At 58.6% G+C, this 24,114-nt stretch overlaps 7 protein-coding genes and 2 non-coding genes across 9 annotated transcripts; 8 read left to right on the top strand and 1 right to left on the bottom strand.

Moving 5' to 3' along the window:
• Positions 1-987: 987 nt before the first annotated feature.
• MYCTH_2305158 (uncharacterized protein) lies at positions 988-5,332 on the bottom strand. The gene is made up of 2 exons (XM_003663291.1): positions 2,577-5,332; positions 988-2,511 (listed from the first exon to the last, which is right to left on the bottom strand). The coding sequence occupies exons 1-2, from the start codon at positions 5,181-5,183 to the stop codon at positions 1,156-1,158; spliced, it is 3,963 nt and encodes a 1,320-aa protein (XP_003663339.1). The 5' UTR covers positions 5,184-5,332; the 3' UTR covers positions 988-1,155.
• A 1,308-nt stretch (positions 5,333-6,640) lies between these two features.
• MYCTH_2305156 (uncharacterized protein) lies at positions 6,641-8,254 on the top strand. The gene has a single exon (XM_003663290.1). It carries the CDS (start codon positions 6,765-6,767, stop codon positions 8,247-8,249), a length of 1,485 nt encoding a protein of 494 aa, XP_003663338.1. The 5' UTR covers positions 6,641-6,764; the 3' UTR covers positions 8,250-8,254.
• A 1,209-nt stretch (positions 8,255-9,463) lies between these two features.
• MYCTH_2305149 (uncharacterized protein) lies at positions 9,464-12,361 on the top strand. The gene is made up of 5 exons (XM_003663289.1): positions 9,464-9,973; positions 10,108-10,364; positions 10,426-10,692; positions 10,754-11,866; positions 11,922-12,361. The coding sequence occupies exons 1-5, from the start codon at positions 9,874-9,876 to the stop codon at positions 12,012-12,014; spliced, it is 1,830 nt and encodes a 609-aa protein (XP_003663337.1). The 5' UTR covers positions 9,464-9,873; the 3' UTR covers positions 12,015-12,361.
• Positions 12,362-12,454: 93 nt separating this feature from the next.
• Positions 12,455-14,080, top strand: MYCTH_2305148 (uncharacterized protein). The gene is made up of 2 exons (XM_003663288.1): positions 12,455-12,768; positions 12,900-14,080. Exons 1-2 carry the CDS (start codon positions 12,587-12,589, stop codon positions 13,921-13,923), a joined length of 1,206 nt encoding a protein of 401 aa, XP_003663336.1. The 5' UTR covers positions 12,455-12,586; the 3' UTR covers positions 13,924-14,080.
• A 656-nt stretch (positions 14,081-14,736) lies between these two features.
• Positions 14,737-14,818, top strand: MYCTH_t91. Its single transcript has one exon. It is a non-coding gene; the product is annotated as a tRNA-Ala (tRNA).
• An 80-nt stretch (positions 14,819-14,898) lies between these two features.
• On the top strand, positions 14,899-14,980 carry MYCTH_t92. Its single transcript has one exon. It is a non-coding gene; the product is annotated as a tRNA-Ala (tRNA).
• Positions 14,981-15,561: 581 nt separating this feature from the next.
• Positions 15,562-16,314, top strand: MYCTH_2305147 (uncharacterized protein). The gene has a single exon (XM_003663287.1). The coding sequence runs from the start codon at positions 15,769-15,771 to the stop codon at positions 15,985-15,987; it is 219 nt and encodes a 72-aa protein (XP_003663335.1). The 5' UTR covers positions 15,562-15,768; the 3' UTR covers positions 15,988-16,314.
• A 2,271-nt stretch (positions 16,315-18,585) lies between these two features.
• MYCTH_2305146 (uncharacterized protein) lies at positions 18,586-19,157 on the top strand. Its single transcript, XM_003663286.1, has one exon. The coding sequence runs from the start codon at positions 18,766-18,768 to the stop codon at positions 19,141-19,143; it is 378 nt and encodes a 125-aa protein (XP_003663334.1). The 5' UTR covers positions 18,586-18,765; the 3' UTR covers positions 19,144-19,157.
• Position 19,158: 1 nt separating this feature from the next.
• MYCTH_2305145 (uncharacterized protein) lies at positions 19,159-23,955 on the top strand. Its single transcript, XM_003663285.1, has 2 exons — positions 19,159-22,622; positions 22,769-23,955. Exons 1-2 carry the CDS (start codon positions 19,416-19,418, stop codon positions 23,780-23,782), a joined length of 4,221 nt encoding a protein of 1,406 aa, XP_003663333.1. The 5' UTR covers positions 19,159-19,415; the 3' UTR covers positions 23,783-23,955.
• Positions 23,956-24,114: the final 159 nt, after the last annotated feature.

Here is a 24,114-nt window from a genome sequence, read left to right as displayed (position 1 = left end):
CACTCCCTCGGCGTCAGGGCCGCTGGAACCCGCGTTGCGGATAGCGGCCCTCCTGTATCTGAAAGAGCTGTTGCCCGACTGGCCACGCAATCTCGGCGGGTACGCCGTCCTGCTGAGCCTCCTCCGCCACCACCTCGCCGAGGTCGACCGTCTGCACTCCATGAACCGGTCCCCGTCCCACCACGCCCGTCATGCGGAACAACAACAAGTAGCCCCCAGCAGCAGCAGCAGCAGCAGCAGCAGCAACACCACCACGACCGCCCCTGAACCCCCCCCGCCGCCAGCACCGACCAGAGGAGGAGAAGGAGGAGGAGGAGGAGGAGGAGCGCCGACGCCAACAGCAGCATCGCGTACGTGCACGCCTGCCGGACCCGGCCCGACCGACGAGGCACCACCGCCCCCGCCACGCGCCCGCAGCACGGCCGCCGCCGACCCCCTCACCGCGGTGACGGTCTTCCTCTGTCTCGTAGGCGACGTCGTCTCCAGCATAGCCGACGCCAACGAAAGCCGTGGGCCCGCGTCGATCGCCACAGGCGGGCCCGGCCGGGGAGACGATAGCTACCCGCGAGACGTATTCCGCGACTGTCTGACTCGGGTTGCCGGGCTGGGCGACGCCGAGGAGGAGGTGGTGGACGCGTTGATCGAGGATCGTGAAGGGGGGTTGTTTGCGTTGGTCAGGTTGTTTGAGCTTGATTGGGTTTTCGGGAGGGACGGGAGGGACGTACACGATGGGCACGGGGACGGACACGGGCACGGGAAGAGATGGGATGCGCGGGGGTTATTGAGGGAGATTGTGCTGCGGGAGAGGAGGGAGTGTTAGAGTAGGTTGGTGTTGCGTACCTGTTGTGAGTGAGCAGCCGGGTCAGAAAATAGGGAGTAGGGAGATGAGAGGAACCGATAAGGGAATGGAGAGAGAGGAAACGGAGAGAGGAGCAGCTCGTGGCATTATTAGTGCCGCATTGTTTATAATGTGTATGCCCTGGGGACATGCCATTTTAAAGCTGGGAAAAAATAATCCGCGCCCAGTCACAAGGCATCAATCATATCTCAATTTTCAAGAGTTGCCAAATCCTGACCTGTTGTAACACCCCGGGTCAAATGATAATACACGGTCCAGTCTCGCCCCGACTTAACGTCTGTCTTACCCCGTTCCGCTCACTCGTCATCATCCGCGTCCACCATGCTGGTATCAGCCTTTGCACCCTCTTCGCCACTGGCCGCGCCAGGCGTAGGCGCATCGCCCGCCGCCGCACCGCCACCACCACCCTCCTCTGCCTCCTCCTGCTCCTCCTCATCGCTCTCGTCGAGAATCCGCCCGCGCCGCGACCTCTTGGCCTGCGGCCGCCTCGTGACCGTCTCTTCTTCATCCTCGTCGTCCTCGTCATCACCACCACCACCACCACCAGCAACAGGCGCCTCATTCCTGTCCCCGCGCCCCTCATCCTCATCCACGTCCATACGGTCCGCATCATCCTTTTCCTCCTCCTCATCGTCGCCAGCGCCGGATAGCCTCCGACGACGCTGCCTCTGCCGCCGCTCACCCTCGCTCTCCTCCCCATCGTCCCCTTCCAAGTCACCCGAGCCGGAGCGGGGGGATCGGCTGCGGCTGCGGCTGCGGCTGCGCCTGGCGGACCTCTCGATCGCCCGCTCCGCCCTCTCGAGCGGGTCCTCCTCGTCCTCGCCGCCCCTGTAGTCCACTTCGTCATCCTCGTCGCTGTCCACGACGATCTCGGCGGACTTGTACTTGGAGTTGTCCTTCTTGCTCGACAGCCGCTGCCTCTTCTTGGGCGGCCGGCGGCTGCCCTTCTCGCCGCCGCCGCCGCCGCCGCCGCCGCCCTCCGACTCCTCCCCGTCCGTCTCGCCGGCCGACTTCTTCCTCCTGCCGCGCCTGCCCTTGGTCGAGGAGCGGGGCTCGCGCGAGCGCGAATCCCGCTCCCTCCTGCTGCTGCCGCCGCCGCCGCCGCCGCCGGCCGTCCTCTTCTTGCGCTTCACCTTCTCGCCCGTCTCGCTGTCGGTCGTCATCTCGGCCTCGAGGCGCGCGCGCTCCTCCTCGGCCCGCTGCTCGGCCAGGGCGCGGTCGCGCGCCGCGATCTCCTCGCGCTCCCGGCGGATCTTCTCCTGGCGCTCGCGCTCCGCCTCCTCGGCCTTGCGGCGCTCCTCTTCGCGGCGGCGGAGCTCGGCCTGGCGCTGCTCCAGCGCGGCCGCCAGCTTCTCCTTGTTCTTGGCCTCGTACTCGCGCTGGCTGGCCAGGGCGCGCTCGAGCTGCTTGCGCTGCGTGTTGCGGGCCATGTTGGCGCGCTGCTCGATGTCGTGCCTGGGATAGGGCGGCGACGGGGACGCCGCGATCTCGTCGAGGATCTTGATTGCTTCCTCGAGGCCTTCGGCGGCTTCCTCGAGCTGAAACGAGTTCCGCTCGCTCTCGCGCATCGAGTGCAGCACGAGGGCGATCTGGATCTGGACGAAGGCGACGTTGAACTTGAAGTGGAGCTGGTCCGGAGCGACGGCGACGGCCTGCCGGGCGGGGGGGTTAGCGACGGGAAGCGGTCGGAGGAGAGGTAGAAGGGGGAACTGCTCACCTTCTTGGCCTGGTCGAGCGCCATCTTGTAGGCGTCGAGGTTGCGCTCCGCTCTGCCCTTGTTGAGCCAGGTCCGCCCAAGGCACGAGATGATGCCGGCATCGTTGGCCTTGCCCTCCTTGGAGAGCGCAATCTCGTAGCTCTCGATGGCCTTGCTAAACTGCCGCAGCTCGGCGTAGATATGGCCCATGTTGACGTATACGTGCGCGTCCTGGATGGTCTCGCGGACTTTGATGAAGATCTGAAGGGCGTTCTTGTAGTCCTTCCTGTCCTCCACTAGGGCGATCGCGATGCCCTGGGCCGCGTACGCGTTCTTCGGGTCGAGCTGCAGCGCCTTGTCGAAGAACTCGACCGCGCGATTGTACGCAGCGCTCCGCTTTTGCCGGTCCTGCTCTGTCTCCCGGCGCATCTCGCGGGCGGCCATGAGGTGAAGGTTACCCATGCCGACAAGGGCGTAGCGATCGTGCTTGTCGTAGCTCTGCAGGGTGTGCTTGTAGTGTCGCTGCTCGGGATCCTCGGCAATGTTCGCCGGCCGCTTCTTGGAGTTCACCTTGCTCAGGAACCAGCCGTACAGGCCGCGGACTTCCAGGTCAGACGGATTCTCCTGGTACAGCTTCGCGACGGCATCCGGACCCTCCTTGTTGGGGTTCCTGCGCAGTTTGATGTAGGCCAACCTCGTCCGCGCATCCGTGTAGTCGCTGTGACGGCTCAGGAGTTGCTCGTACGTCTCAATCGCCTTGTCAATATCCCCTTCGTACTCGTAGCTCCGGCCGAGATTGAACGGAATGGTCGTCAGGAGGGCATCGATGTCCAAGTCGTTCTCCGTCTGGCTGATGCGGGCGCACGAGTCAAGAGCAGCCTGGAAGAACTCGGTAGCAAGACGGTGCTTGCCCTCCTGGGAGTAGAAACAGCCAATGTTGTTGAGAAGCTGCGGTGGCAGGAGCTTGCGTATAGCGGCGCGGGCTGCCGCCTCGTCCTCTGCGTCCGGGGGGTACTCCGACTGGGGAATCTGGTCGATCTCCAGCTGCTCGACTTGTTGGAGGCACTGAAGCGCCTTGTCCGGGCTCTCGCTCTCGTACAGCCGCGCGAGGTTGAGCAGGACGGCCGCGTCTGGGGAGAGATTCCTCTTGGGGTCCTTCCAAGCGGAGCGGACGCCTTCGAGGAGGCTGATGGCCTTTTTCGCCTCTGCGCTCTTGTCTTCCTTGACCGCGGCGGACTGGTTGGCGAACACCTCCTCCGCATACAGAGTACCGAGCAGGATCATGGCTTCGTAGTTCTTGGAGTGCTGGATCATCTTCTCCAGTCGAAGCTTGGCCTCCCCGAGGTCATTCTTGAGCACCGAAAGCTGTGCCGCGCCAAACTTGGCCGGCAGATACCCGCGCTCAGCGCCACCCCTGGCATCGTCAGCACGGCGGTAATAGTCGCTGGCGCGCTCTAGATTCCCATCGTAGTGCTCCTTTCGGGCAAGGAGATACCAGCCATCACTGGCGATGGCGTTGACGTCCGTGTATTGAATGGCCTTGTGCGCGAGGGCGTCGACGTTTCCAAACTGCTTCCGAGACAGGAAGTAGCCAGCAAAGGTGGCGCAGGTGAGGGGCAGGTTCTTGTCGAGCTTGAAGGACTTTTGTGTGTATTCGGTCATGGCCTTCTTGTACAGCCGGATGAACTCGGGGCTGTTGGTGGGGACATGGCCACTGGCGTCGAGATAGTAGAGACCGAGTAGGATGTTAGCGTGCTTGGAGTCCGGGTTGATCTCGAGGCAGCGTTCCCAGGCGATCTTGGCGTCGTCCTTGAAGCCCAGCTGCCAAAAGCAGCAACCAATGCCGATGCGCGGGTCTGGGTCGACCATGTCTGGCATCTTGGCGACAACGTCTTGGTAGGCCGCCAGCGATTCCGGGTATCTGCCGAGGGAGAAGAGCGCGCGCGCCTTGCCCATGACAGCCAGCATATTCCTCCCCTGAGAGACGCGGATGGCTTCTTCAAACGACTTCAGAGCGTTGCGCAGCTGCTCTGCCTTGTTCGAATCGACTGCCCCTGGGGCCTTGGACGACGGCTGGAGAGACGCCTTCAGGAGGATCAGGACGCCGCGGGCCAAGAACAGCGGCGGAAAAGCTGGGTTGATGCGCGACGCGTCGTTCAGGCTCTGGGTGGCCAGCTGGAGGTAGTACTCCTTCGTCTTTGCCTCGGAAGCCGGAACGCCGTCGGGGGCTACCCGCGGGGCCTCCCTGCTCTTCCACAGGTACAGCCAGCAGATGCAGGTGATGATCCCGAGCTTCTCGCGCTGGTTGCCCTGCAGAACATTGGCCCCGCGAAGGAGCATCTCAATAGCAAAGTCAATCTTATTCTGCTTTGCGTATGCCAGGGCCACCGTCATCCAGTATATCCTGGGAGACTGCTCGTTCTCGAAGACGGAGCAGAGCTCAGTCGGGTCGTCGGGCAGCACTTGGAGGTCGATCTCGACTTCGACATCGTCTTGCATGGGAATGTCGATGGTCTGCGGGATATCCGAAAAGCGCTTGCTCTTGGGAGCGCGGGCGGCGAGCCCGTTGACGCCTTTCGCAGGCCCATCCGGGCCGTTTACTTGGCTGCTGGACAAGGTGGAAGCCATCGTGGCAAGGGTCGACGCGTCTCGAGCGCGGTATCGCGGATCAAGTGTCGGGGAGGAGGAGGAGGAGGAGGAGGAGGAAACGAATCAGCGGCCGTCCCGTTTCGGGCTCCCCGCTACCTCGGTGTGTTCGGAGCGGCGATGAGACACGGCAGTCAGCAAACGGTCAGTTTCGTCGGGTCTGTCGAGAAAGGAAGTCGGCGTTCGCATTGGAAACTCGAAGCAACGGTCGGTGTTGCAGGTTTTGGGTTCCAAAATGCTAGCACCGCATGGCGAATGATGAAGTCGCGGTGCTGGCGAGATGAAAGTTCACACAGCGAGGTCGTGTGAACTATCGTCGCGTCGGCCGCTGTGCCTACTAACTATTGTTCGCTATTGCTGCGCGGCCGTCGGAGTCCACTTTGGTTGCGTGAATGTAGCGGCGATTGAGGCTGAATGGCTGCAGCTGTGGGTCCCGCAAAGAAATTCGACCTTCGCGCCGCCCATGCTCCCATAACTACGGAGTAGATCCCTCTGATTGGGCAATTGCCAGAACCACTGAACAACAAGGCTGCGGTTTCCTTTCCCAGGCATTACCCTCACCAAGTGACAACCCGGGTTATCTGCACTTAGATCACACAACATGCGCTATGCATAATGTGTTGGAATCCTGGGTTGAACTTGGCCCCTGCTCTCCAAGAAAAGAAGACTACCATACCCGAATTCAGTGCACACCATGCCAGGAGGTCGCAATATAGCACACACCTCTTTACTTCTACCGTCTTTTCCTCGCTTGCTCTTGTAGCCTTTTGAGGCAACCGTGACTTGAAACAGGTTGGCTTTGGATACAACAAGAGAAATTAGTTAACTCACTTCATTTTTCTTTTTATTCTTCCAGGAGAAATACTACTTGTGATCCAGGGTGGCACGAGCGTGGACTGCGCAGTGGTTGCCGTGCATCGTTGACGAAAGTTGAATTACATGCAACCAGACAGCAACAACTCGGTGGCAGCCGTAATATGCCCTTGGTTCACTTCAGGATTGTCTATTATTATACCCGAGTTCCTGGACATCTCCGGATTGTAGCAGAGGAAGAATTCGCACTGTTCCAATTCAGATACGATGGCTACAGTGTCTTTGTTGCTACCTACCTACCTACCTACTTCAGGCGGCTGCTAAGGTAGGCACAAATTCACAGCAGTCTCGATACCGGAATCCCACGGCCCTTCTCCCAAAGCAACGCTGGGGGTCCTCGTGCTTGTTGTTGGTATCGCAAACAAGGTGGAAGCGGACATGACTGAAATCAGCAAAGTCCGCCTTCCTTCCTGTTTGATCAACATTCCATGCTCTCGGCATCGAGTTTCGGTCTTCTACTCATCTGGATCGGCCGCATCCCGTTGCACTATTTGACAATGGCACCCTTAGCCTATGCTAGAACTTCACCGCTCGTCCGTCGAGGGAGAGCCGACAACTGGTAACAGCAATGCACTCGACTGCTGAAGCAAGACAGGCGTGGCTAACTCATGCTCCAGTTCGGGCTGGGACTGTCTCGGCGATGCCGCACAATTTGGCATTATTCTGGTTATTGTCGTGTTTGCGCTGACGATGGGATACATGTACTGGCGACTCAAGTTCAAGCCCAACCGTGCCAATCGCAGCGATGCTGAAACCACGGTTGGCGGCTACTGGAAAGTGACAAGACGAGATCCCAACAGAGTTTCAATCACCATCTACCGCGGCCAAAGGCCACCGAACGGACCGGAAGCTAGTCGGTCAGATATTCAGTCACCAAAAGTCAGAAAGGAGGGGAACAAGCCGACACAAGGCGAGGATAACAGCACCAACAAAATACCTGGGCAGCTAGAATCGGCCAGCGCCCCAGATATTCATTTGGTGCCGCCGCCGCCGCCTCCTCCTCCAATCATTTGGACTACACCCGCGCCTTCATCGTTCCCTCTTCAGCCGCAGCTCGGTTGTCCCAATGTTCTTCTGCAGCCGGGTCTGCCCCATGATCCTCCCCCTTCAGGGCACATTGGTGTTGATACCACAGGTTATTCTTGGGTACCGAACGCGCCGCTGCCGCCGCAGTCATACGCCGGATGCTCCGCACCACAACACGTCCCGGGGCAAAGCCAACTAACTCAGCACCCCAGCTTGCCGGGAGCGGCGGCTCCACGGCCCGTGAGTGCACCACCTCCGCCAACCACATCCTCGGCACCCTTGAGAGATGCTACCGGAATCAAGCCCATGACCTCTCCGGCTGCTGAACCACGAAGTCAATGGCGACGATGGTTCTCGCTTGGAGATCGATCTCCCATACACGGCCATGCCAGAACTCTGTCCGATTGGTCGTCAACGACCGGTCCGTCGAGATCACCCTCTCCTCCCGCGCCTTCGGTTTCACCGCGGAAACGCGAGCATGGAGACGGCAATTCAAGGCGCGCGCGCCCGAGAACGTCGCATCCCCCGGCACGGGACGACCAGGCCTGCTATCGTTCGCAGAGCCTCCGCAAGAACACAGGGATGAACCACCGTCGTCGCGAGTCGCTATCTCCATCCGAGCTCAGCTACGCCTCCAGCTACATCAACACGAGCGTGGAAGCCGTCTTTGACAATCAGCGGCCCTTCGGAAAAGGCCACCGTAATCACAGCGGCGCAGCAACGTCTGATTCGGAGAGCCGCCGCCATCATCCCTGCAAAGCCCGAGGCACCCGCGTCTGGCCTTCAGACTCCACACCTCTCTCCGACCTGCTTAATCGACGGGCCTCATCGCGCTCCGGTCCCAGACGGCGCCCTCCTAGCTCGGACATTCAGTACCCGAGCCCTGAACGCCGCCGACCGCGCGTGTCCTTCACGCTTGCCAGCGGCTCCGATGATGTGAGAGGCTCTTCGACCTCGCGTCGCTCCGAGCCTTCACGGATCCGCTCTCCCAGCTCTCGACTTCACCAGTCTCGAGGCACCAGTCGCGGCGATAGGGGTGGGCAGCGAGGCGTTCATATCCGGCACCGGAGGGAGCAGTCCGCCGGACTTACTGGCCGAGTCACGGGGGCGTTTGACCAGATGCGGCGGATTTTGCGTGGAGGGGACTGATCGTGGAGTGCTAAAGCGGGCAGAGGGAGAGGGAGAGAGAGGAGGAGAGAGAGAGAGAGAGGAGGAGAGAGAGAGAGAGAGAGAGGAGGAGAGAGAGAGAGAGAGAGAGGAAGAGAGGAGAGAGAGAGAGGAAGAGAGGAGAGAGAGAGAGGAAGAGAGGAGAGAGAGAGAGGAAGAGAGGAGAGAGAGAGAGGAAGAGAGGAGAGAGAGAGAGGAAGAGAGGAGAGAGAGAGAGGAAGAGAGGAGAGAGGCATAGGAAAGCGCGGGGATAGTCTAGCAATTTCAATCTGGCTTTGGCTGGCCTAGGGCAGACGTACGATGCTCTGGGCTTCGACGGCGTAGCAGTCTAAATACTCGGTAAGAGTCAATGGGTTTGACCCATTCTGGTGGATCGGGGATTTACGGCCCCAATGAGGCTGGTGGTGCGCCGAGCTTGGCCTGTTTGCGTACTTGTACGGAATACAAGACATCCGTGTTCAAAGATGCCTTCCCAATGGCACGGTACCACAGGTTGTTCTCGTGCAGATTGACGTGGGACAGCCGAGGTTTATCTTTAGTTACCGCGACAGAGCAGCAGTTCGATGCGAAACTGCAGGACTGGGAAGGTGGTCTGCACCTGTGTTCATGGCAGACACCAAAGTCAGTATATGAGTGCGTCTTTGTGCTTTGTGCCGCTCACATTAATAAGCCTTGTTGGACCATTGCACACGGGTATGCCAATAACGAAAGCAGAGAATGTATAAACAATCTCTAACTTCGGGCGCGAGTTGAATTGATGATCCACTCAGGAACCGTCGCCGAGCTGAACAGGGGAATGACATCATTATCAACCATAATAGCTACCTACCTGCGTAACTAGACCGTCTCTCTCACTCCATGGAACCGAGTGCCAGGTCGACTGTAGGGAATTATTGCTGGTCTTGCAGGGCGTCCTTGAGTTGAATAGGACTGGTGAAAGGACAAACAGAACAACAATGGAAACGATGAGCAGTCTCTTGGGTATTGTTTAACTATTAAAAGGCAGGCGCGAGCTGAGGCCACCTTACACTAGTGGAGTCCTACACGGTAGCTACCCTAGACCACACAGTGAGGTCCCCTTGTAACGAGAGCACCCCACCCGCTTCTCGCACAATGTGGGGTTGGACTGCCTGATCCAGTAACGCGCTGTATGGTCGCAAGCGGACAACCGTCGTCATCCTCTTGGCAGGCTGTGCCTCGCCTCGCATCTCACAGCTCCGGCCCACTCCTCCAGCAGCAACAACCCCCAAGCGAAGCGGCGAATCAACCGCATCATCTACGGATAAGACCTGCTTGTTCTCAACCTACCATGCAAATGCGCAGACACAAGAGAAAGAACTCCTGAGCGATTACCTCACGCGCCACTTACAGAGACGGCGCTTACTGCCAGAAACAACGGCCCGACCGCCCGCTTAACCCCGCCATCACTGGTTCCTTTCGCCAAGTTCCGGTCGTCACCGTCCTCCGTGCGCCCGCGAAGCACCGACGCGCGAAGCTGTGTTTGTCGTCAATCGCCGTACTAGCGTCTCCTGCTTTCATCCCACCTACAGCTGCAGGCAGAATTACAGCGCATATTTGTCACAAGCACTGCTAGAAGCTCGGCATCATGTGGAATGACGAAGACAATAACCCCTACGGCGGGAGCTTTGAGCGCAGAGACTCCTTTGCCTCCTCCGCGAACCCGTCCTCTCCGATCACCCATGATTGTGAGTCTTACTTTCGTGCAGCTTCTGATCATGCCATACCCGTGCTCTTTACATCATGGATGACCCGCCATTCGAGGATATTCCCTTGGGACCACCCCCTGAGGACGACGCTGATCTCGATTGGGTACAAATAGACCCCCGCTACGACGCTCCCAATACTCCCTCTTTTACAGGCGACGAACCTCCCCAGCGCGAGGCCACGGATACCGAGAGTGAGGAGGAGGAGAATGCCCGGTCTCGGGGTGAGCTTGTGCCGCGGACCAAACCCGGCGGATACGACAGCCGCGTGGAGCAGATGCTCTACGAGAACCCGGAGCTGCCTATCTTGATCACCGACGCCGGAAAGAGCACAGAGAGCGGCAGGTTTATCGTTTACACCATCAAAACTGGAGTAAGACTGGCCATCTCGACACTCTCAATTCTCGGTCATAGCGCTGACAGAATGTCACTAGGAGCTTATAGTGCGCCGGCGATACTCAGAGTTTGCATCCCTCCGTGATGCGCTGACGAGGCTGCACCCGACGCTTATCATCCCCCCAATCCCCGAGAAACATACCATGGCTGACTACGCCGCCAATCCCACCAACGCAAAGCAGGACCAGCAAATAATCGATCTCCGTAAGCGCATGCTGGCAGTCTTTTTGAACCGATGCCGGAGGATGGAGCAAGTCCGCACGGATGGCGTTTGGTGGCGGTTTCTGGACCCCAACTCAAGCTGGGTAAGTCGTAGTATAACTCAAGCGCTGCCAACAAAGGGCGCCGGACTGACAAGTGGGGAAGAACGAGGTCCTGCACTCTCACCCGGTGGCGTCTATCCCTAAATCCATCATGAAGGCGCCTCCTCTTGACCCGGCCAATCCGACCCCTGGTCACGAGTTTCTTCCCGTGCCTGCCAACTCGGCAAAGCTCAAATCGGTCCCGGCGCCGCCGCCGCCAGAAAGCACAGCAGGAGCGCAGGTGTTTGCTCGTTTCCCGCCGGACAGCAGCAATCTGAGCGAACATGAGCTGGACCCTTACTTCACCGCCTTCGAGACTTCCATTAGGGAGCTGGAATCATTACTCATGGGGTCGATGGAGAAGGTCAACCGGCGAACATTGAGCCATCTGTCTTCCTTGGCTTCCGACCTTTCCGAGTTGGGAGCGAGGTACAATGCATTTGCCCTTTCCGAGCCGACCCAATCGCTCTCGACTGCCATCGAAAGGATAGGACAGGCTGCCGATTCTTCGTACATCGCAACCGAGGAACTCTCAAGTTCCCTGGGCGCCAGCTTCGCCGAACCCATGCGGGAAAATGCACAGTTTGCCGGCGTAGTCAGGAGTGTCCTGCGGTACCGGGTCTTGAAGCGGGTGCAGCAAGACATGACTACGGACGAGCTGAACAAGAAAAGGGCATTGCTTGACCAACTGGAGCGGAGCGAGGCCGAAGCAAGGAGGATCGAGCAATATCTCAGCGGCAGCGGGCAGATCCAGCCTCCGCGCAGGTCGGCGAGCATGAGGGAAGCACACACACATCGCCGCGATGGCAGTAACGAGGACACCGCGTCGATCGACTCCGACTTCCCTCCCACGCACGGTGACATATCGAATGCGCCCTCGGCGAACATCGGGACGCCGGAGCGGGCTCCCCCAGCCCCGAGCCATAGGAAGGCACCAAGCGCTACTTCGATCACCAACAGGATCTTTGGGCCCCTTCGTCACGCCGTCCAGGGGGTGGTCGACGCGGATCCCGAGAAGACGCGGCGCGATACCATCACAAGGACTCGGGAGTCTATTGCGCAACTCGAGCAGGCACAGGTGGCATCGGCGCAAGACGTCAAGGACGCGAGCGCGAGCATCCTTAAGGATCTCAAGAGGTTCCAGCGAGAGAAGGAGGAAGACTTGAAGCGATATATGGTAAGCTGCGCTTTCAAAATCTAGCAGATCAACAGTCGCTAATGGAGAGGCACAGCTTGCGTATGCAAAAAGCCAGATTGAGTGGGCGAAGAAGAACAAAGAGACGTGGGAGGAAGCCAAGGCAGAGGTAGAGAAGATTGACGTGTAGTCGACTTGATGCGATCGATCTTGGGTCATAGACTTCCCACAGGAGCCGAAAGAAAGCTTCTCGACGTTGGGCCCCTGCTGTAATATGTTGATTGAAGAAATGCCGTAAAAAAAAAAAAAAATACCGAAGCGGCTATGATGACTGCCCCTCTCCTCGGATTGAATTCGCGGGTCGTTTGTCTCGCAGCTTCTCCGCTCGAAGCAACACCTAAACGACAAACAAATTCGAAAAGGAGGGGATAGATCGATTCAAATGGAAAAATAACGAGACTGGGGAAAGAGACGTAGAAGAAGCGAATAATGAGAGACATGCAATAATCGAGTAGTAAGTGAGCGAGCGTGGTTCATGTTGGCCATTTTACGCCAGCGATAAGATAACGTTCTTAACCTACAAACTATTAACTAGTGCTAAGCCGCGTGTCGCGCCCGTGGCCGTGGCTGCTCGAGTTCGTCGATCTCCCGACTCATGGCGGCCCTCGACATGTGACAAACCCGGATGCGGCCACTGAAGGACGCGCCCGAATCTCCCGACTCTGGTCCCGTTGAAAACTTGTTAGAGCCACGCAATCGGCCATGGACCAAGGCGCGCACCCCCTCCGCGACATCGCCAATCCGGGCGTAAAGGCCCAGGGCGACCTGCTTAGAGAGCTGCGCGCCGAAGTGGCCGAGTTGCTGGGACGCAACTCGTACAACTTCCCGGGCGCGCAGCCAGTATCATTCTCGAGGAGGCATATAGATGAGCTGCGCAGAGAGGAGTGCGTTCCTTTCCTCTTCAAACCTCCCCCCTTTCCCCCCCCCCCCCCCCCCCAAAACTCCCCGCCCCCAAGACTACCGTGCGATCTATTCAGCCCGCCACTGACCGCGCCCCCTTCCATCGATTCAACAGCTACTACGTCTGCGAAAAATCCGACGGCATTCGCTACCTCCTATACCTAACTGCGGATGAGAACGGCAACGAGTGTCACTATCTAGTCGACCGCAAGAACGATTACTGGTGGCTGTCGCAGCGCAATCTCCACTTCCCTCTGGCGCATGACCGCGCCGCCTTCCACACGGGCACGCTGATCGACGGCGAGCTGGTGATGGACATACTGCCGAACGGCGAGAAGGAGCCCAGGTTTCTGGTTTTCGACCTGCTCGCGCTCGACGGCAAGGCCGACCTCCTCTCCAAGCCGCTGGACAAGCGGCTGGGATACTTCAAGGAGCACGTCATGAAGCCGTACAAGGCCCTGTTCGCGGCCTTTCCCGAGGAGCTGCAGTACCAGGCGTTCAAGGTGGAGATGAAGGAGATGCAGTTCTCGTACGGCATCGAGATGATGTTCCGCGAGGTGCTGCCCAGCCTCAAGCACCAGAGCGACGGGCTCATCTTCACCTGCCGCACCAGCCCGTACCAGTTCGGCACCGACCCGCACATCCTCAAGTGGAAGGCCCCGCACGAGAACACGGTCGACTTCCGGCTGAAGCTCAACTTCCCCCTGGTCGAGCCCAACGAGGCCGAGCGCGCCGCCGGCCAGGCGGAGCCGTTTGTCGACTACGACAGCGTCCCCGACGCGCGGCTGCTGGTCTTCACGGGCGTCGAGCGGGGGAAGCCCGGGTACGAGGAGTTCGAGAGCCCGCTGTACCTGACCGAGGAGGAGTGGGAGACGCTCAAGAGCTGGGGCGACCCGCTGCAGGACCGCATCGTCGAGTGCTGCCTGGACGAGGAGAAGCGGTGGCGGCTGTACCGGTTCCGCGACGACAAGACCGAGGCGAACCACATCAGCACCGTCAACAGCGTCCTGACCAGCATCAAGGACGGCGTGAGCGAGGCCGAGCTGCTGCAGGCCGCCAAGAGCATCAAGGATAGCTGGAAGCTGAGACAGCAGCAGCAGCAGCAGCAGCAACAACAACAGCAGCACAGGGAGCATTGAGAGGGAGATGAGGCAAGAATGCCAACGGTTCGGGTGTTTGAAAGAACGGAGGGGGAGAAAAAAAATAATCGGAGAAAGGGAGGGAGAGGAAAGGGAGGAGGGGGGGTTGATATTCCATTTTCTATGGGGCTTGGGGTTTAAGGGGATCTATACTGTCAGTGTCATCATACTTTGTTCCTTGTCTGGGATCTTAAATCATTGGGGGGGGGGGTCAACTGTTGCTCTAGCTGAGGTTGCTTGCGGAGGGGATCTGGAGGCAGATATGGCGTTAAGGAGGTCCAAGATATCAACTTCATCAGGCGAGTTCTAAACACTTAAAGCCAGACATCAGATGGCTGCACATTGTAGCTGTCTCTGGGACAAGGGCGGATCACTGGATAGGCCGGAAGCCACCCGCGCAAGATGGTCGGAGAGCCGCTCGACTTCACGTTCACTCCGTTTGCTTTTTGATTGAAGACGAGCACAACTGGTTCAAACCCTCTGCGTTTATATAATGCCCGGGTTGAATTCAAGAGCATTTTTGATCCGCCCCACCAACTTCTCTGCTGCCCGGTTGGGACCTGGGAGGAGGTTATTTCCGAGTTGGGTCATGGGGTAGTCTCGCTAGGGCGAGATGCGCGTACCCTACGACCCCCCCGGTGCCATCACGGACCTTCCAGCGCCAAGACTGAGCGAAACCAGCAACCCAAAAACACGATTCAATTTTCGTTGTGACGATGACTAAAGGGCGGTTTGTGTCTGCGAGGAAAGTCGTCGAGCTTTGCGCCCACGACGATAGAAGCTGGCGAACCGGAGAGCTACATCACCAAACATGGGTGCATGGTCTAGTGGTATGATTCTCGCTTCGCATCATCGCGACTGTGAGCGGTCCCCGGTTCGATCCCGGGTGCATCCATTTTTCACCTTTACTCTTTTGCCAAGTGCCCGGATAATGGCTTTATCAGATAATTAACTCACCTTTGTCTGACAAGCATTGGGTGCATGGTCTAGTGGTATGATTCTCGCTTCGCATGTCTGCGGCTGTGAGCGGTCCCCGGTTCGATCCCGGGTGCATCCAATTTTTTCCTGTTGCTTTTCACTCTGCCCCGTGTATGGTCGAGTCTGAATCTGGCAAGTCCGCGCTACATTGCCTCCCTACAGCACCCCATTGCTGTCGGGCGTCTGCAGGTGTATATCTACTTGGCAACTGCACATGTCACATCACCAAAAGCGAAACAGTAGGGAACAGCCGGAAGAACCGAGTCAGCATCCGGTTATCTACTGACTAAAACGAACCCTTCACCCTTCGCCCATCCTCCAAGGCAAGTAGGCTTCAATCCACTCGTCCCTCCGTTGCCTCCATCGACCTAGCACCATCTCTGGAGGACAAGAAAGGACAGCCTGATTCAAGTGTAAAAAACCACTGTCATCTCCCCCTACCTACTTCAAGCCTGCTGAGCACCCGGGCAGCCTTCCAGCGCAGTGTGACGTTTCCCGTATCAGATCGAGACGGCGATGGCGCACGCGACCGCCATGACGGCGCAGTAGAAGCCGGTGCCGCCGCCGCGGCCGTGGCCCCGCTGGTCCCGCGGGGAGCCGGCAGCGCGGCCGCCGACGGTGCCCGCGGCCGAGCTGCTGACGACGCTGGTCAGCGGCTGGCTGGGCTGCACGGACGGCAGGCTGTAGGTGTAGCTGCCGTTGGCCCAGGGCCCCGTGCCCGTGCCCGTGCCCAGCACGACGCCGCCCGTGCCGACGCCGGAGCCCGCGGTCAGGGTGTTGTAAACCGAGGAGGCATCCGCGTAGGCGGTGGTCGTGACGGTGGTGGTGCTGGTGCTGTTAGCCCTCGTGCCCGGCCCGACTACGGTGATGGTGACGGTGCCGGTCGAGCCGGTGGCGGTTGCGTACTTGGTTGTAGTGCTCCTCGGGCCGCCGATGGTCGTTGTCCGGGCCTCGGTCGACGTCTCAGTGACGGTCGTCCACGGGCTGCTGTCGCTGCTGGCGGTGAAGCCGCTGGACTGGGGGTCGGCGGTCACGGCGTCGTTGTCGGTGACAGTGGTGAGGGTGACAGTGACAGTGACGGTCTGAGGACCGGAGCAAGAGACGTCGTCCGTGCTGTGTATAACTGTTAGTGTTCTTCTTGATTTCCTCTTTTCTCTCTCTCTTTTTTTTTTTCCTTTTTTTTCTTTTGTTCTGTCTTGTGGTCGGGCTGGGGTCTTTTAGCCGACTTACGTGACCGAAGAGATCGGGGTGACTTCCAAGCTAGTTGTCGCAGTTGCCACGTTGACGGACTCGGTGACGAAGACAGCCGAGGGAGTCGAGTAGGCGGAACTGCCAGAAACAGAGCAGTAAGAATCGATGACAGAGCTGGTTGAGTCGACAGCTAAGGCGCGAGCATCCACCTGAGTAGTGAGCTCTTCCTCAGACTGGTCGACATCGGCAGCATAAACACCGTGAACTGCAGCGAACGCTCGTGAATTGTTAGCGCCCCCATGGAGCAGGGAGAAACAATGCAAGAACACTTACGGATCGCAACAAAGAAGACCAGATAGGTGATGCACATGAACGACCAGAAGGCCGCCTTGCGGAAGCTGACCTTCTCCGCTTTGGCTGGAGCTTTAGCCTCGGCTTTCTCGCTGGTGAGATTCAGATTCATGATTGCTGCAGTTGCAGGACGTGTGAAAACAGTGCTGGATTACCCCCCCGGTTAGCAATCGAGTCTCGGGGAACGTTGCATACGATGCTCTGCTTCCGAATCTAGAGTGGCAGATGAGAATGGAGATGTTGCAATAGGTAATGATCAGAACAGGACATCAGAACAGATCCAGGTTCTCTGAAAATATGGATGCATGCGAACAGGTGTTGCTCCCACAGACCATCAATCGAGAGCAGTATATGACGCAGAGTTTCAGTCTCGTCGCGGCGACTTCTAAGCACCGCGCACATCGATGTCTTGCCCGATGGGAGTGAACATCAGACCGGGAATTGAAAGAAGGCTTACCTGATTCCGGAATTCTGATATTGTAGAGAGTCAGAGTGCCGAGACTAAAGTTGCGAGCGCCGAGTGACGATCAGTGCGAACGATGGGAAAGTGATGTCGATTTGTATCGGTGGGTGAAGGAAGAAACAACAGGATGAGATGGGCAGGTTATTTCTGGGAAGCCCTAGAAGGGGAGCGATCACGAATCACGCGCCTGGTATGCTAGTGCCGGGAAGGAGGGAAACCAGAACTCGCGCAGCGCCTTCGGAACTGGAAAGATTTGGGACGAAATGGCAGTCCAAGCTAGTAATTGACTCATCCTGCTTGTTCCTTTCCCTCAATCCCTCGCCCTTATTTCCTGTTCCCTTCTGTCGGCGTTTTCTTCTTTTTTCCGGTAGCATGGAGCATGGAAACAGAAACCGGCCTCGAAGAGTGTATTAGCAAGAGAGAAAGGGTTTGCTTCACCAAGTGCAACTCGCCTCGCCCCTTCGCATCTTGTACGCTTACTTCATGTTAGGCTGCTCTGTTTGACCAAGCGCTGTGATTTCCGGGATAGCCCCCCCCTCTACCTAGTGTAATTCGTGGTGAGGCTTTGTTTGTTGCTTGAATAGGGCCATCCATATGCCTTAGGAAGCGGAGTGCGGAGTGCGGAATGCGGAGTGCTGTTAACTACGGCAGTCAGCATGTCAGAGCCTGGTCTCCCCCTCAATCGGTGCTTGCACGGCTACCACACACTAGATTCAATCATCTGGTTGACTCCCTCTCTATCAATGACTGAGGTTTCTTATATCTTTTCGTATTACTTTTACCAATCAGATACTCCCATGACTTCGCCATCGTGGCTTGGTGTAGCTAAAGCATTCCATATCGCGGGTCTCGGTTCACAAGCAGCCGATCAGGGTTAGAACAATAGACGACAGACGTAAACACATAGTAGATAGATAGTAGATGAAAATGCCATGGCCTACTGACAGGTAGAACGAATCCTCAGGAACATAGAATACGAACTAGACGTGGTGGCGACTTGAGGGGGGAGGGAACTGTTCACATCGACGAGGTCAAATAGTAAACATGAACCCCTGGGTCTTGGCATCCAGGAGGTGCTGTTGCATAACGGCCGCGAGCATTGCACTCCCCTTAGGATCATCAATGGTCCAGGATCCGACGGACTGAAACAATCCAAGGACCAAAGATACTGGAGTGTTGGCTCAGTATAGAACAGGAAGCCCGCGCTGGGAAGAGAGCCAAACTCGTGCCTTGCATCTGAGGTTGTTGTTGACATTGGTGCGTCGTCGCCCGGGCGAATGCGAGCGCCGCCGAGTGGAGGTTTATCTGCATCGATTTATGGATACCTTCCGCAGTTTAGTTAATCTATTAACACAGTACCCCCAATTTGCCCAATTTGCGCTATGGCCGGCCCCACTCTAGATGCAAGCTTTCCCGAAAGCTAGTGGACGCGACCTGGAGCGCGTACTCCGTACCACACTCAACACGCTCACCTCCACCTTTTTCCGACAATTAAGAACAGCTGATACCAGCATTCTACCGCCCATGAATTACAATAGCACCTGCGCAACACCGCGATACGCATAGCGCTGGTGTGCGACCTCATAGTGTGTCAGCGGAACCCGACGTGCTGCCGACGTGCTGCCGCCCGTTTATTTAACCATCCCGAAACCCTTGCCAAGCGCCAATCGACCCGTTGAAGGTCGTACACGTAACGCGCTGCCGTTCCCCCGGCTTCTGCCACCCTCCCCTACCTCCCAGCTCACTCATAACTCTTCCACCACTCGACAGTGAACAGGGGAATAAGGTCAGCTCATTCACGCGATTTATTTTTCTCGCGCACGGATTGTCCAGCGATCAATTGGAATTCGCCGCGCGCCATGGCGCCTCGCCGGAGCGCTGCCGCCGAGGCGGAGGAACAGGAACCAGAGGAGGGAATGGTCAAGCTGCAGTTCAACGAGCCGTTGACATGGCGTCCCGGAAAGGGGATTCCTCTGGACACGCTGCTCAAGAGGCTCGACCAGCTAACGAGAGAGCTGGCCGAGATGGACCAGGAAACCACCGACACTTCATCGCTCACCAAAGTCGCCAAGGAGGTCGCATCGCACCAGCTCCTCAACCACAAAGACAAGGGGGTGAGGGCGTACACGGCCTGCTGCGTCGTCGATATCCTTCGGCTTTGCGCTCCCGATGCGCCCTTCACCCCGTCCCAACTCAAGGTCCAGACCCCGCCACCCATCGCGGCGATCGCGAACTGATGTGCGCTGACCAGACTGACTGATTGATATAGGACGTCTTTAACCTCGTGGTCACCTCCATCATACCCTCCTTGTTCGACCCTTCAAATCCTTACAACAACCAGCACAAATACGTCCTGCGCTCTCTGGCCGAGATCAAGAGCATCGTCCTGCTGCTCGACGTCGATGGGAGCGAAAACCTCCTGCTCCATCTCTTTTCCACCATCTTCGACGGCGTCTCCGGATCAAAGTCGGCTTCGGGGGAACAAGTCGCCAAGGATGTCGAGTATAGCATGCAGGAGCTCCTGGGCGTGCTTGTTGAGGATGCCACCAGCCTCCCCGCGAAGGTCGTGGACGTGATGATGGCCCAGTTTCTTCGGGCGGCTGCTCCCGGCAGCGGCAGGGAGAAGCACAACCACGTGCAAGTCGACGAGAACCAGGCGACCCTCCTGGCCAAGGAGGAGCCCGAGGCCTATCAGATCGTGAAGCATTTGTGTCAAATGTTCCCCGACAAGATGGCCCGCTTTGTCAGCCAGTATTTCAGCGACGTCATCGTCGACGCGACCGGGTTTGCCGGAAGGGCCGACCACAGGGACGACGACGACGAGGAGGGCCCTTCCGGTCCTTCCGAGGCGGATCTGAGAGAGCTCAGGAAAGCCCACACGCTCATCCGAGAGATCTGGAAGGCTGCGCCCCAGATCCTTCAGAATGTCGTTCCGCAGGTCGACGCCGAACTGTCTGCCGACAATGCGCACCTGCGGCAGCTCGCCACCGAGACGTTGGGCGACATGATTTCGGGCATCGGCGCTGCCGGGCCGCCTCCTCCCCCGACGCTCGACCCGGCTGCTTACCCGCCGCTTCGGCTGGACGACGAGGACAAGACGGAGGAGGCTCCGGTGACCAACATCTTGACGACGCCCCTCTCCGCCATCTCTTTCTCGCAGACGCACAACGCGACCTTCCACAGCTTTCTCAGCAGGAGAAACGACAAGTCGCCGGCCATCCGCGCCGCCTGGACATCGGCTGCCGGATACATTCTCTCCACCTCGGCCGGTGGCATCGGACTAGGGCGAGAGGACGAAACGGCGCTGATCCAGGGCCTCGGAGAGAAGCTCTCGGACAGCGACGAGAAGGTCAGACTCGCGGCCGTCAAGGCCATCGAGTGCTTCAGCTTCCGGGATGTCATCCTGAAGCTTGGGCCGAACGGAGGTGTCGCTAAGGAAGGCTCTGTCCTGTCCACCCTAGCCGACCGCTGTCGCGACAAGAAGCCGGCTGTTCGGGTCGCCGCCATGTCGCTGCTGGGAAAGCTCTGGGGCGTCGCGACCGGAGAGCTACTCGCCGGTCACGAAGCGGTCACGGCCGCCCTCGGCGCGGTACCCAGCCGCATCTACAACTCCTTCTATGCAAACGACCTGGAGCTCAATGTCCTGCTCGACCGTGTCATCTTCGAATGTCTCGTACCCCTTTCCTATCCGCCCCAACCTAAGAAGGCCAAGAATGCTACTACTACTTCCAACGGCAGCTCCCAATCCCAAACCGCCGCCGGGGCAGCCATCTCCGACCCGGACGCGGTGCGGGCGGAAAGGATACTGCTCCTCGTCCGCTCCCTCGATCCCAACGGCAAGAAGGCGTTCTTTGCCATGCAGGCCAGGCAGCCCCAGTTTGCTCACGTCCTGGAGACCTATCTCAAGCAATGCGACCAATTCAACGGAGGCGTCATGGACGGGGATGCGTCCAAGAAGATGGCCAACCTTAACAAGACGACGCGGTATATCTCTCAATTCCTCCCGGACGGCACCAAAGCGGAGCAGGATCTGTATCGATTCGCGAAAGCCAATGACAGACGCAGTTACAACCTAATTAAGTATATCATCGGCCCGGAGCACGACTTCAAGACCGTCCACAAGGCGCTCAAGGAGTTGCTGAAGCGCATCCAGGCCAGCAAGGACCCGGGTGTCCGCGATACACTGCTGCCCCTCCTCTATCGATCCGGCTGCTTGATGTTCAACCGCAGCCACCTCGCCAGCTTCATGGAGTATTCCCGGTCGGACAAGGGCAACATGGGATCAGCTGCCCACGAGATCCTCAACGAGATATCGCAACGAAACCCCGGCCTCTTCAAGACGCACATCGGACAGCTCTGTAAGGACCTCGTCGACCAGGCGCCCACGCAGACGCGGGAGAACGACCTGGCGGTTGTCGAGACCCTGAAGGCGTGCTCGACGTACGCCCGCAAGTACCCCAAGGACGTGCCGGCGGACAAGGACTTCACGCGGACCATGATCAATTACGCGCTCTACGGCCGACCCGCCAGGGCTGCCAAATACGCGGTGAACATCCTCCTTGCTAAAAAGGACGACAAGAGCCTGGTCAGCGCGACAGATCTGCTCCAGCGGATTCTGAAGGACTGGTCCTATGGGTCGCAGAGCTTTCTAAATAAGCTCGCCGCCGTGAGCCAGCTCGAGCTCCTGGCGCCCAAGGTGACCGAGGAAGCGGAGGACACGATCCTCAACATGGCGGTCCAGCAAATCCTTCTCGAGGTCCGAACGAAAACCAGCGCCAAGGATCCGGATTGGGTCGACGATGGCGAGCTGGACGAGGAATGCCAAGCGAAATGCCTGGCTCTCAAGACGCTGGCCAACAGGCTCAGGAGCATAGAAGACATCGACGAGGCCAAGGAGAAGGCCAGGCCAGTCTGGAAGCTCTTCATGAAGCTGATCAGGGCCAAGGGAGAGCTATCCAAAACCAAGGAGACGCCAAGGCACCACCGGTCACGATTAAGGTTGCTCGCGGCGCAGCTGGTGCTGAAGCTGTGCACGCAAAAGCATTTTGACGAGCAGCTCTCGCCCGAGGATTTCGACGCGCTGGCCCTCACGACGCAGGATGCGGTCCAGGAGGTCCGCCACGGCTTCGTGAGGAAGCTGCAAAAGTACCTGGCAGATAACAGGCTGCGGTCCCGCTTCTACACCATCGTCTTCCTGATGGCGTTCGAGCCGAGTGCCGACTTCAAGCAGCGGACCGAGACGTGGATCCGGTCGCGGGCGCGCCGTTTCCAGGACAACAAGCAGCCCGTGCTCGAGGCCGTCATGCCCCGCCTCCTGTCCCTCCTCGCACACCATCCGGACTACAGCGCAGAACTGGACGAGCTGGTCGACCACGCGCGGTACCTGCTCTTCTACGTCAGCCTGGTCGCGACGGAGTCCAACCTCGGCCTGATCTACAAGTACGCTGAGCGGGTCAAGCAGACGCAGGACGCGCTGGACGAGCGGGGAAACAACCACCAGGTGCTGAGCGACCTGGCACAGGCCGTCATCAGGAAGTGGCAGGACAAGAAGAACTGGGTCTTCAACGCCTACCCGGGCAAGGTCGGCCTGCCGGTGGGTCTCTACAGCCCGCTCAAGTCGCATGACGAAGCGCAGGCGATCGCCGAGAAGCAGTTTGTGCCCGACGGTATCGACGACAAGCTGGATGAGCTTCTTCGCGCGATGGACCGCAAGAAGGTAAAGTCCACAAGACCCCTTCCCTCTCTTCCCCTCCGCCCCCCTTTTTTCTTCCCTTCCCAATCTCTCCTTTTCCAATAACCTACGCGTCCCTCTCTCAACACTGGACTCCAAGCTAACCTGGCATTTCCCCCTCTTCGGCTCAGAAACGCAAATCTGCTGTCGACGACCGGGGGGACGACTCTCATCCTTCCAAGAAAGCCCGCGTACAGCAGCAGTCCGGCGGCGAGCAGGCGAAAGAGGCGAAAGAGGCGAGGCCCGTCAAGAGCGCGAAGAAGTCGTCTGGCGCTGCTACCCCGAAACCCAAGAAGATTCCCGGCAAGGCCAAGAGGCCCGCGCGCGAAGAGAGGTTCATCCCCGAGTCGGAGCGCCGGCGGAGCTCGCGGTCCACAGCGGCAAACCGGTCCTATGTCGAGCGCGACTCGGACGTGGATGACGAAGAGATGCTTGACGGTGTGGCCGAGTGGGAGTACGTCAACGGGGAGGGGGGGGAAGAGGAAGAGGATGAGGGCGGTGGTGAGGAGGGCGAGTCCGGGAGCGAGGATGGATCTGGGGCTGGAGAAGAGGAGGAGACCGAGAAGGTCAAGGAGGAAGTGGTAGTGCAGGGGGAGGCGGAGGAAGAAGGGAAAGAAGATGATGAAGAAGTGGATAATAAAGAAGAGGAGACCGGGGAGGTTGAGAAGCAGCAGCAGCCCAAGAAGAAATCGCTCGCTGTCAGGGGAAAGGGAGGCGCCACGGCCACGAGGAGGACGAGGGCTGCGTCCGCACGCGGTCGAGGCGCTCGGGAGAAGTCGGAGAGCGGGCCCTCCGAGCCGGAGAACGAGGATGTGGAGATGGCGGAGGCTGATAATGGCGAAGCGGAGCCGGGGAACGGCAAGGACTATGACGAGGCAGAAGAAAAGGCGGGCGAAGAGGAGGAGGAGGAGGAGGAGGAGGCGGCTGAGGAGGAACAAGATGATGAAGAAGAAGAAGAGGACGAGTCTGCGCCACCGCCGACGACGCGGAGCACTCGCAGGGCAAAAGCCGCGCCTGCACCGAAAAAATCCAAGACGCCTCCTGCTCCCAAGGGCAAAGCCGCTGCGACCAAGGGTAAGGCGGCCGAGAAACCCGCCCCTGCGCCGGCTAGGACGGGGGGTAGGGTCACCCGCTCGAGAAAGTAAGCTGGCATAGTAAGCCGGCAGTAGCAGGGACGTGAGAGTGGGAACCCAAAACAACATGGCTTTGCTAGTTTGCTGTATAGCATGCTGCTGGAGATGGGAAGCTGGAAAGAAGGGCACACTTCGGCGTTGACGAATCCCCCAAGTTCCTAGGATGACAAAGCAGACGGAAGGTCCCGAGTTTGGTTTGGGTCGTTGAAGAATGGGGGACGCGAATTGCTAGCAAGTTATGAGGAATCTCGCTATTGTTATGCTACTCATCAACCCCCTGAGAATGAGGTTCCTTCTTTCTTTTCTTTTCCATTCTTGGGTGTTGGGGTTCTGAAGGGCAGGGA

This window comes from Thermothelomyces thermophilus, chromosome 3 (assembly GCF_000226095.1).
Source record: "Thermothelomyces thermophilus ATCC 42464 chromosome 3, complete sequence".
Taxonomy (NCBI): domain Eukaryota; kingdom Fungi; phylum Ascomycota; class Sordariomycetes; order Sordariales; family Chaetomiaceae; genus Thermothelomyces; species Thermothelomyces thermophilus.
The sequence above is the reverse complement of the archived record's forward strand: the minus strand, read 5'-3'. Positions and strand labels throughout refer to the sequence as shown.

Excerpts from the sequence above, each read along its gene's own strand:
- MYCTH_2305158 (XM_003663291.1), bottom strand. The coding sequence starts at position 5,183 with ATGGCTTCCACCTTGTCCAGCAGCCAAGTAAACGGCCCGGATGGGCCT. Across the intron at positions 2,512-2,576 it reads CGCTCGACCAGGCCAAGAAG|GCCGTCGCCGTCGCTCCGGA; the intron begins GTGAGCAGTTCC and ends CCCGCCCGGCAG.
- MYCTH_2305156 (XM_003663290.1), top strand. The coding sequence starts at position 6,765 with ATGGGATACATGTACTGGCGACTCAAGTTCAAGCCCAACCGTGCCAAT.
- MYCTH_2305149 (XM_003663289.1), top strand. The coding sequence starts at position 9,874 with ATGTGGAATGACGAAGACAATAACCCCTACGGCGGGAGCTTTGAGCGC. Across the intron at positions 9,974-10,107 it reads CTCTCCGATCACCCATGATT|ACCCCCGCTACGACGCTCCC; the intron begins GTGAGTCTTACT and ends GGGTACAAATAG. Across the intron at positions 10,693-10,753 it reads TGGACCCCAACTCAAGCTGG|AACGAGGTCCTGCACTCTCA; the intron begins GTAAGTCGTAGT and ends CAAGTGGGGAAG.
- MYCTH_2305148 (XM_003663288.1), top strand. The coding sequence starts at position 12,587 with ATGGACCAAGGCGCGCACCCCCTCCGCGACATCGCCAATCCGGGCGTA. Across the intron at positions 12,769-12,899 it reads GATGAGCTGCGCAGAGAGGA|CTACTACGTCTGCGAAAAAT; the intron begins GTGCGTTCCTTT and ends TCGATTCAACAG.
- MYCTH_2305147 (XM_003663287.1), top strand. The coding sequence starts at position 15,769 with ATGGTGACGGTGCCGGTCGAGCCGGTGGCGGTTGCGTACTTGGTTGTA.
- MYCTH_2305146 (XM_003663286.1), top strand. The coding sequence starts at position 18,766 with ATGGCGCCTCGCCGGAGCGCTGCCGCCGAGGCGGAGGAACAGGAACCA.
- MYCTH_2305145 (XM_003663285.1), top strand. The coding sequence starts at position 19,416 with ATGCAGGAGCTCCTGGGCGTGCTTGTTGAGGATGCCACCAGCCTCCCC. Across the intron at positions 22,623-22,768 it reads GCGCGATGGACCGCAAGAAG|AAACGCAAATCTGCTGTCGA; the intron begins GTAAAGTCCACA and ends TCTTCGGCTCAG.